Source organism: Gastrolobium bilobum, unplaced genomic scaffold (assembly GCF_033153095.1).
Source record: "Gastrolobium bilobum isolate Gb01-03AN ecotype WA unplaced genomic scaffold, APGP_CSIRO_Gbil_v1 utg7961, whole genome shotgun sequence".
Lineage (NCBI taxonomy): Eukaryota > Viridiplantae > Streptophyta > Magnoliopsida > Fabales > Fabaceae > Gastrolobium > Gastrolobium bilobum.
The window spans coordinates 732,136-743,787 of record NW_026899198.1 but is presented as its reverse complement, the minus strand read 5'-3'; the positions used below and the strand labels follow the sequence as shown (position 1 = coordinate 743,787).

Below are 11,652 nucleotides of genomic sequence, written 5' to 3'. Positions count from 1 at the left end.
CATGACCCTGCATCTCGAAAGCGTGAGAGGTGTTCATCCACCACTCATGCGCATCGCCCTCCAGCATATATGTGGCGAACATCAACTTCTGCGGGTCGGTACACTGCATAACCCGAAAGATCTTCTCCAACGCCTGTAGCCATCTCGCCGCAACAATAGGATCATAAGATCCATCAAAGGAAGGTGGCTTATGCTTGCGAAAAGCATTAAGCCGACAGTCAATCACGTCACGATCCTCAGCAAGCTCCAAGTAGGGTTCAATCACCCCAGTGAGAGGAGTGGCACCCTCAACGTGACTCAGGCTCTCATCCTGAAGACTAGGTGGAGGCGGTGACGGTGGCGGTGGAGGTGGTGGTGGAGGAAACTGACCCTCAATGCGGCCAGCCCTCATCTCCTCCAACATGACCCTCGTCATGGTTATGTTCGCCAGCCTGTTTGCCTCAAGAACATCTTCCGTGGCCTTCTGGTTCGCCTTTCAAATGGCGTCCATCATTGCCAAGTTGGCCAATCTAGTGGCCTCTTGATCGGCTAGTCTAGTCGCCTGCATTTCAGCCAATGCAGTCAGGACAGGATCCGGCTGATCCTCAGTGGTCTCGCGATTTCTCCTATGCATTAATTACCATGACTCTGCACAAGTTACACAAAGAATGAGTTGATCAGGCCCACGCAATGTGGTCACACATGCATCATCATAGCAAAACCCATCAGAGGAAACACACAAGACAGACTCGCAACAAAACATCCTAAGTTATTGCAATACATATAGGCTTTTCCCTAGAAAGTGCTCTGATACCATAAAATGTAACACCCCGTGTATACCCGGTTTGTTAACATGTCATCGTATTAAGCCATGCTTAATTAAAAATGCGGAATATCTTTTCTTTTCAATTATGACGTCATTGTCATTACCAAGTTGAATTACTTAATTCATTTCAAAAACATTGCTTGTATGTAAATTGCAAAAAGACAGCTAACTGAAATACCTCAATATATAAATAACTGTGAGTATCTAAAATCACGGAACTATAACACGTAGCCCGGATATAATCCTGATACATTATTACAACTCAAATCTAAACTAAGACATAGTCAATCAATGTGGCATGGAAATCCCCATGCTCACCAAATAAGACAACAAAGCCAAACATAGTTTTAACAACAGCAACATAATAATAACAAGCTAATAGCATATCATCAACAGATATAATCTAGTATCCAAACATATCATCATATAAACAACAATATCAGCTAAGCTCCAGCCTCCTGCCGCTAGAGGTTTCGACCCCCGCATTACCTGAACCTAAAATGGTGCCCCAAACGTAGGGTGAGATCCCTAAACAGAAATCTCAGTAAGACAAGAGGTCCTCAAGGATCTTCCACCCCAAGCTCACTTACATGTGCAATATAAGTTCAAAAGCAGTATAAGAGTATAAGTTCCAAAACCCAATGCAGTGCAACAGATAATCATGCCATGTGTGTTATAAATATTCTACTGGCTAGAGAAGTGCAAGAATACGTCTATTACCCACACAGTACGCGCCCATGCCGTACCTGCCCACAGGATCACATCTCGTCTAGGCGAACACCACATGCATATCATAAAGGCACTCGCATATACAACTCAATAGCATTTCATCAAAACAATACATGAAAACAACATCATGCATATAACCATCCCCTATGGGACATGGTGGAACCAACAATGGCTAAACCGAGGACACGAAAGCTTACCTTGCAAGCTAGCTATCCAAGCCAAGAGTCCACACAAGCTCAAAGTCCAAACACAGCAGAATCACAATCTGTTTTGGACCAACAATCTTATCAACAACCATAGCTCATAAGCATATAACATAAAGACAACGCTTCTCTTTTACGTTTCATGTCTTTAGGCTTCTCACAAAGCCACAAGCCCTAAATCACATAGATTCAGACTTAGATTAATCACTATAGAAGTTCAACTTCATCAATCTAGGGTTCACAAACCCAAAACAACCTTCTGTATGAACAGGACCACTACTGTTCTCGAAAACCCAGAATATTCGGATATATGTCGGGGACATATCCGGATATCCATATCCGGATATCCATATTCGAATAACTCAAGACCCCATATCCGGATACAAAATATTCAGATATTTCGCGACAGAATGCAATTCTGCATTTCGTGAGATATCATTCCCAAAGGTGGTTCTTTTCACGATTCCAGAAGCCTAAACATGCATTTCTATGTGTGTTTAACCTTACCCAACCTTAAGTTATCAACTTTAATTCATTACATGCATCAAGGCTTCATTTTTAACTAAAGAAACTCAAGAACAAAGGTGACGATTATACCACAAGCTCAAAACAGAGGTGAATGATGCTCTTGGAGCTCACAAGTCAGCTTTAAGGTTCTGTTTCTCAAGGTACACGAAAATGGTGATCAAAGGTTGGTTCTTTGCACCAAAGATCACTCCTTGGAGCTCCCACAACCAAGGAAATGGCTCCCTCTTCACCAAGTCAAGAAGTCAGCCCACTCTCCCTACCCAACAATGGCTGAACCCAGAAAAGGAGAGTCTCCAACTCTCACAAGGCTACCTTACACTATCTCTAGGTGTTTAGGTGAAGGTTCAAGGAAGAAAAATAGTCACAAGGCTCACAAAAATGGAGGAGGAAGCAATGGAATAGTGTCACACTGGTCAGCCCCTCCAAGAAGGTCACGTAGCAGCTGATATGGCCTAGGGTTTTGGGCCAAGTTATGTATTTATAGCGGTTTAAGTCTTAATCGCACTGTATTAGCGCTAATAGCTACGCTTAGCATTTTAATCCCAAACTTAGGATTCTGAACCTACTCATTTTTCTAAGATTTATCATATTTTTATTTTATTTTTTGCAGCACCTTTTCGGTACACGCTTTTACATAGCCAGTATCAGTTCTGGCATCAGTTCTCATTATTTTGACTTGAAACTTGTTTTACTAGTCCTATATATTATTCTAGTGACATATACACACTTTTCATAATTTTCCGGGATACTTCAGCAGTACGCATTTATATCGAGTAGCAGAATCGGTATCTGCACTTTTCGTCAAAAAAGCGACTTCCAGCATTATTAATTACTTTCTATATTTATTTAAGCCTTATCATAATTATTAGGGTCAATTATGGAATTATTTCCTAATTTTTATATTTATTTAATTAGTTTCCTTAATTAACGGTGCAGGTCCTTACACCTTCCCCCTCAGTCTCCTGCAGGTGACTCCATTTTTCATGTTTCCAGACGTTCAAACATGCATTTTTAGGTGTGTAATATCTTACAAACACTTAAGTTATTAACTTTCACTTATTACATGCATCAATGTTCATCCTTTTCTATAGAAAACAAGAGCAAAGGTAGTGGTGCATACCCAAGAGCTCCAAAAAGAGTAAAGGCAGTGGCTTGAAGCTCCCTATACCACTCTACAGTACTACTACCAAGAGACCACGAAATTGGTTCACAAGATTGGTTCTTTGCTCTCAAAGATAGCTCCTTGAAGCTCCAAATGCCAAATAAATGGCTCCCTCACCACACACTCAAGAACTCAACCCTCAACCCTCACCAAACAGCAGCTACAACTTAGAAGGTAGCACCTTTCTCCCTCACCAAGCACACAACCAAGTGTTTACAATATTTAGGAGGGAGAATCAAAGAGAAATGGTGGATTTTGGTTGAGTTTCATGAAGGGGAAGAAGGGTGGCAAGTTGGAGGACTCAAGCTTTAGAAAAGAGGCACATAGAGGTGTAGGGATCTGACCTAAAAATCTGTGCCATCATGTATATATAGGTACACTTGACTTAATCCCTCGGTATTAGCTCTAATAGCTTCGCTAATCATTTTAACCTCAAACTTCATATTCTTAACCTAGTCATTTTTCTAGGATTTGTCATATTTTTATTATATTTTTCGCATCACTTTGTTGGTACGCATTTTATACGTAGCCGGTATTAGTTCTGACATCACTTCTCGTTATTCTTACTTCAAACTTGATATACTTGACCTAGGCATTTTTCTAGGAATATTCATGTACTTATTATAATTTTTCGGGATACTTCACCGGTACGCATTTATACTGCGAAGCAAAATCGATATCCACACTTTTCGTCAGAAAAGCGACTTTAAGCATTATTCCACTTTCTTATTAATTATCTTATTAGCATTAAGCATAATCATTATCAAATCCATGCTCTGACATAGATACTCTTATTTAATTTATTATTTAGCGGTGCAGGTTCTTACACTCGGCTTCTCCTACTGGTGTTTTTTCCCAAGCTATGGCAGCAAAAACTCAGACTCGTCCTCCTCTTTCTTCATTTGGTCTCTCCCAAGGTGCCATTTGGGAGGTTGGAGTGAGCAGCAATATCTGCAATGTTCTCCGTCCTCCTGCTAGTTTCTTTGATCCCAATCTTTTCTCTGATGCCGAGATCAAGGAATTGGAGGTGATTGAATTGAATTCAATGAAGATGACTTCTTTGGTGAGGCCTTTGGTTACTTTGAAAAATAAATATAGCAAGGCTCACGCCAAAATGAATGCTGCCAGGGAGGAGAAAGCCAAGACTTGCGAGGAGCTCCTCAAGATGAAGGAGGACTTCAAGACAATGAATTCTGAGTATCTTTTTCTTGAATTGACTCATGCTCATAATGTTGAGAACATGAAGTCATTCAAGTTGATGTTTGAATCTACTGATGCAAAGTTGAAAGAGGTTGTAGATAATGTTTCCCTTTATCAAGGCAAGGTTTCACAATATCGTGTCGAGCTTGAGAAGGCTGTCTTAGGCTTTTTTAATAATGCTTTGTCACAGATTAGGCTTCTCAACCTAGCATTGAGCTCAACGTTGATGGGATGCATCACATGGCTTACGTCAACAATGGGCAATTAATCTTTCCCCCTCAGTCTCCTGCAGGTGACTCTGCAACTCGGCTAGATGGAAACCGGAGCGAAGGAGAAGATGAGGTTACTACTGAGGAGATTGCTGCCGAGGTAGGTACTGGGATGCAAGATCAATCCGAGAAGCCTACAGAATGAAGAGCCAGGATACTGGTTTTATTCATATTTCTTTTTCTTGGAGCCCTTTTTCATATTGTAATGAATATTGCCAGAATTCTTCCCGTTTTTGTTTCTTTACGTTTAATATTTGCTGATTTCACATTATTTACTAATTGCATGCATTGCTTTTAGTTAGTATTATCTTAGATGGCCTTTAAGGCAGGGCTTTTATCATATCTTTTTCTTGATAATATGGTTTTATACGCCTAGATTTTTAGGCTTATTCAGGAACTCGTATATAACTTCGAGCTTTTTAAACCATAAAATGATTACTTCATTATATCTATTAACTTGAATATGAATTTCGAGTACTATTGCTGACCTGGCCATGGTCAATCTATATTATACAGATTCCACATTTTTCTTTGTCAGGTATTATCCATGACGTTTTTTTATTTTAACTTGGCATTTTGTTAAGTTTCTATTTGCGAAGGTAAATATTGATTCCTTCGATCTGCAATCCGAGTTTCATTACCAAGATTTTATCCAAGTAAAAGCAATATTGTCACAAGTTCGAGTTTGGTTTACTGACCATAATTTTAAACATTTCGACTTGATCAGAGTCATTATGACAAATCACATCTTTATCTTGGATCTGTATATTGATGCATCATAATTATAAGGATAAATTTCAATGAAAATTTTCTCATTTATTCAAATTGAAAATATTGATTACATGAATTTGTTGATATAGTCGACTTTAAACAATCTCTACAAACGCAAAAATAAATCGCCTAGAAATTGAAAAAATATTCAAAATAGCATTTCCATGGAACTCGGATCTTAACTATAATACATCTTTAATTTATCCGTGTTCTATGTTCTCTTCATAGGCTTTTCTTCTAATATTTTTAAGATGTAAGCTCCTTTACTGAGTTTCTCTCTTACCTGGTAAGGGCCTTCTCAGTTTGCAGCAGCTTTCCATCTTTAGCATTCTTGTTACCAATATCTGCTATTCTATTATATCTGGCTACTACCAATTGTTTGGTTGCCACATCTCGGCAATGTGCCGTCTGATTTCATCTATCAGGTCTAACTCTACTGTCAGGGCTTTACTATTCTCTTCTTCTTTCTCTTTAAGAGTCTTCATTCTCCTCCAAGATAACTCTCCTATCTCAACCGGGATCATAGCCTCGCATCCATAAGTAAGTCTGAATGGAGTTTCTCCAGTTGCTGTTTGGATGCTTGTTCTGTATCCCCATAAAATAAAATATAGTTGTTGAACCCAGTTGTCCCTAGCATCTTCCATCCGTTTTCGGAGTCCATCCACAATCACTTTATTAGCAGCTTCAGCTTGGCCATTTGATTAGGAATGTTCCACAAATGCAAAGGGATGCTGAATCTTAAATCAACCATCAATTCTTAGAACCACTTGTCAGTAAACTAAGTTCCATTATCTGTCACTATCTCAGTTGGAATTCCAAATTTGGAAATAATATTTCTTTCAAAAAATCTTTGAACTTTAGCCGAGATAATAATAGTGATGGATTCAGCTTCTATCCATTTCGTGAAATAATCAACAACTACAACCAACTATTTTAGCTGCCCTTCAGCCGCCTTATATGGTCCTAGCAAATCCATTACTCATTTATAGAAGGTCCATGGAGCCGAGATATATGTCAATTCTTCTGGAGGAGAAAGTATCATCCTGGCATGTTTCTGATAGCTGCTACATTTCTTCACATGATCTTTCGCATCAGCTTCCATGGTGGGCCAATAATACCCTGCCCGGAGAGCTTTTCGAGTTAGGGATTTGTCTCCCATTTGTTGATCATTAATTCCTTTATGTATCTCTGTTAAGACGTACTCGGCTTTTTCCGAGTTCAAGCACTTTAGTATTGGAGAATACAAACCTTTCCTATATAGTTGATCCTCCACCACTTATATAATGCTGCATCTCAGATTAATTTCTTGGACTCCACTGAATCCTCTGGCAATATTCCTCTTTCCAAATAAGCAACAATTGGCTGCCTCCAATCTTTTGATGACGTAATGACCATTACGCAAATCGGCTTCACTATTCTTTGTCGAACCACGGTTCTGTGATTATCCGGGTTCTTTATACTTGCCAATTTGGACAGGATATCAACTCTGTTGTTCTCTCCTCAAGAAATGAGAGTGATCATAACTTCATCAAACTCAGATATAATTTCTTTCACTCTATTTAAATATTTCATCAGCAGAGGACCCTTGACTTGATATTTTTCATCAACTAGTGACAAGCTAGGAGTCACTAAAGACTTTATCTCTTTTTGCCCCATGCTCTTTTTCCTGCATCAGACCAACTATCATGGCTTCATATTCTACTTGATTATTTGAAGTTGGAAAATTCAGATGTAGGGAGTGTTCTATTGAAACCCCTTCTAGACTTTTAACTATGATTCCAACTCCACACCCTTTATTATTTGATGAACCATCTACATAAACCTTCCATATGTCGTCCTTCTTAGTGCTTCGTCCATCCGATGGAGTGAGCTCCATTATGAAGTCGGCTAGTGCTTGAGATTTAATGACATGCTGAGTTTCATAGATTATATCATATTCAGATAGCTCTATTGCCCAGTTAGTCATCCTTCCAGCCAAATTCGACTTATGCAACATTTGCCGTATTGGCTGGTTAGTTCTGACTACTATTTGATGTCCTTGAAAGTATGGTCGTAATCTTCTTGCAGTAGTGAGTAAGGCAAATGTCACCTTCTCTAACTTTTGGTATCTCAATTCAGGGCCTTGAAGAGCCCTACTAACAAAGTATATTGGCTCTTGGCCTTTATCTGTCCCTCTTACTAACACAATACTTATTGTTTCTTTCCCAATAGCTAAATATAATATTAGTATCTCTCTTGCTTCCAGTTTTGATAGAACTGGTGGTGCTGCTAGACATTTCTTGATTTTTCAATCGCGAACTCACAATCCGAGTTCCATCCATGTTCAGCTTATTTCTTTAACATCTTGAAGAATGAGAGTGCGATTTCAGCTGACCTTGGCAAGAATCTAGTTAAAGCGGCCAATCTACCCGTTAATTGATGAACTTCCTTATTGCTTCTGTGGGCCTTCATGTCTAGCACAACTTTGCACTTATCCGGGTTCACTTCAATCCCCTTGTAAGTTAACATACAACCCAGAAATTTGTCAGCCGAGACTCCAAATGCACATTTAATCGGATTTAATCGAATGTGACTCTAAGCTTCTCAAATGTTTGATTTAAATCTTGAACATGGCTTGAAAGATTTGTTGATTTGACAATCATATCATCTATATAGACTTCCACATTCTTGCAGAGTTGATCTTCAAATACTCGGTTCATCATTCTGTGATATGCAGCCCTGAATTTTTTAACCCAAAAGGCATTACATTATAATAGTAATTGGCCTTTTTAGCAATAAAGGTCGTCTTCTCTTGGTCTTTTGGATACATAGGTATTTTGTTATAGCCGGAATAAGCATCCATAAAGGATAACAATCGAAACCCGTCTGAGTTATCCACGACTTGGTCTATGTTGGGCATTGGGTATGAATTTTTAGGATACACTTTATTGAGATCAGTGTATTCCGCACATACCCTCCATTTCCCACTAGGTTTCTTAACCATAACCACATTGGCAAGCCATGTAATATATTGAATCTCTCTTATGAACCCGGCATCTAGAAGTTCTTTCACATGTTCTTCTAAAACCTGTCTTCTTTCATGTCCAAGCTTCATTTTCTTCTGTGCAACCGGGGTTGACCTGGGATACATTGCCAGCTTATGACAACAGAATTTGGGATCAATCTCGAGAATCTTAGATGACTTTCACGTAAAAACGTCTTTGTTCTTCTTCAAAAATTTTATTAACCCAGCTTTTACCTCCGGGTTCATAGTTTTACCAATTTTGGTAAGTTGTTTAGGCATATCTCCTAGGATAAGATCTTCCCACTCACCATCCGGCTCGGGTCCAGGAATGATAGCTTCTTCTCTCATATCCAATTCAATCATGTTACGTGGTTTGCTTGGATGCTGAGAGGTCATCTGCTTCCCAGCTTTATCTCTGGATGAATCTGAGGTGAAGTTAAATGTCCTCATTCATTTTCTTTAACAGCTTCAAAATAACATTGTTGTGACTCCTTTTGATCCCCCTGGATAGTGATGACCTCATTCTTATTGCTCACCATCTTCAACTTTTGATGCTTAGTAGAAACTAGCATATCTCATTTATGAAGAGTTGGTCTTCCCAAGATTACATTGTATAGAGAGGAAAAATCTGCTACAATGAATCTTACTCATTCTGACTAAAACGCCTCTTTCGTTCCTAGACTTAACCTGAAATCTATATATCCTTTATGGGGTGTATTTTCCCCAATAAAGGTTATCAGAGTAGCCTTACATGGCTTGAGAACTTCTTTATCCAGGTTCATCTTCTTGAAAGCATCCCAAAGGATAATATCAGCACAGTTGTCAGCATCTGCAAAAATCTTCTTAACTCGGCAATTCACCAAAGTTCCCGTAATGACCAAGCCATCTTCATGTCCTGGTACTACATCTTTCAAATCTTCTTTGGTGAAATACAATAAAGGAGCATCTGGTTTGCTGGAATCTTCCTTACATTTTGGTCGATCGCTAACCGAAAGCACCTTATTGAGATATTTTCTTCTTGTGTTTACAGTATCTCCACCTCCACCAAAAGCTCGCTGATTACATTACAGTCAAACTCGGCTTTTGGGAATTCATCATTATTGAAATATTCCTTCTTTCCTATATCTTCTTTCTTTTTCTTTTCGGGAACCAGGCTCTTGCTTTTACTTCGGCCACTGAATTTCTGATATGAATAAGGAGACAACACCTAGTGATCCATTGCAATTGCCAAATGAGCCAATCACAAGATCAAGGGCCAAGAAGTTTAAAGAAGCTCTTAGTGGGTTGATCCAGCAAATGTGGGCTAATCATGAAGACATCAAGTCCAAATTTATTCATAATCAGAATTTAGTTAATGCCATCAATGCAAGGGAGGTTAAGTGGAATGAGTAGAAATTTTCAAAGTCAATTAATGCTTAGTGGGGCTGATAGCATTTTCAATGTTATTAATGCTTAGCGAGGTTGATTCACATTTCCAATGTCATTAATGTTTAGTGGGCTGATTAGAGTCTTTTCCTTTTTCCAAGTTGTCGACTTTAAATTAGTGTCTTCTTATTTGTTAGTCTTTTCCTATTCTTGGAGGGATGTTCCAAGTATAAATAAGGGAGGATACAACTCTTGTAATCAGATTTTGAAGTTATAATATAATAGAGAGGTTTCTTCTGTTTGGTTCTTATCTAGAACTCTGAACTTATCAAGAAGCTTATTCTTGTGGCGTTCAACACAGACTTATCACTTACCTTCTTCTTTCTTGAGTGTGGCGTCTTTATCCTTCTTATACCTTTGGTTCTTATCTTCCATAGATAACAGGTCAAGGTTCTTTATTTCTTGTTTTAAATTTCTGATTGTAGAAATGGTCCTAACTAAATTGGTCTTGGGTCTCATTATTCTTGGTGAGGTTCATATCATTTGGTATCCGAGCTAGTCTTCTAAATCAGATTAAAAAAATGTCTCAAGAGGGTAATGCTCAAATTCCTACAAATTTCAAATTCTACTTTGAAGCCATGACAGAGAGATTTGAAAGATTGAACTTCAAGTTCGTTGAAATGCAAGATAGAATAGAAAGAGTTGAACAAAGGGAGCAACAACGCAGAACTTTAGAACATCAAAATGAAGATGAAACCAATTCTACGGTTGATATGAGGCAGAATGAGCGTCGAAATGAAGGAAGAAGAGTGCGTAATGAAGAAAAGGTTGATAATAACCTAGGAAGTATCAAGATGAAGATCCCATCTTTCCAAAGCAAAAATGATCCAGAAGCTTACTTGGAGTGGGAAAGAAAGATGGAGTTGGTGTTTGATTGTCATAACTACTCGCAATTGAAAAAGGTAAAATATGCTGCCATAGAATTTTCTGATTATGCTATTGTTTGGTGGGATCAATTTGTGTCAAACAGGAAGAGACATGGTGAAAGTCTCATTAAAACATGGGAGGAAATGAAAGCTATCATGAGAAGGCGATTTATTCCAAGTGACTACCATAGGGACTTATTTAAAGAAGCTCTTAGTGGGTTGATACAGTAAATGTGGGCTAATCATGAACACATCAAGTCCAAATTTATTCATAATCAGAATTTAGTTAATGCCATCAATGCAAGGGAGGTTGAGTGAAATGAGTAACAACTTTCAATGTTAATTAATGCTTAGTGGGGCTGATAGCATTTTCAATGTTATTAATGCTTAGTGGGGTTGATTCACATTTTCGATGTCATTAATGTTTAGTGAGCTGATTAGAATCCTTTCCTTTTTCCAAGTTGTAAACTTTAAATTAGTGACTTTTTATTTGTTAGTCTTTTCCTATTCTTGGAGGAATGTTCCAAGTACAAATAAGGGAGGATACAACTCTTGTAATCAGATTTTGAAGTTATAATATAATAGAGAGGTTTTTTATCTTTGGTTCTTATTTAGAACTCTGAACTTATCAAGAAGCTTATTCTTGTGGCGTTCAAAATAGACCTATCACTCATCTTCTTCTTTCTTGAG

The 11,652-nt window shown here is 38.3% G+C and overlaps 1 protein-coding gene across 1 annotated transcript; it reads left to right on the top strand.

Moving 5' to 3' along the window:
• Positions 1 to 10,617: 10,617 nt before the first annotated feature.
• Positions 10,618 to 11,193, top strand: LOC133288194 (uncharacterized). The gene has a single exon (XM_061485901.1). The coding sequence runs from the start codon at positions 10,618 to 10,620 to the stop codon at positions 11,191 to 11,193; it is 576 nt and encodes a 191-aa protein (XP_061341885.1).
• Positions 11,194 to 11,652: the final 459 nt, after the last annotated feature.

Excerpts from the sequence above, each read along its gene's own strand:
- LOC133288194 (XM_061485901.1), top strand. The coding sequence starts at position 10,618 with ATGTCTCAAGAGGGTAATGCTCAAATTCCTACAAATTTCAAATTCTAC.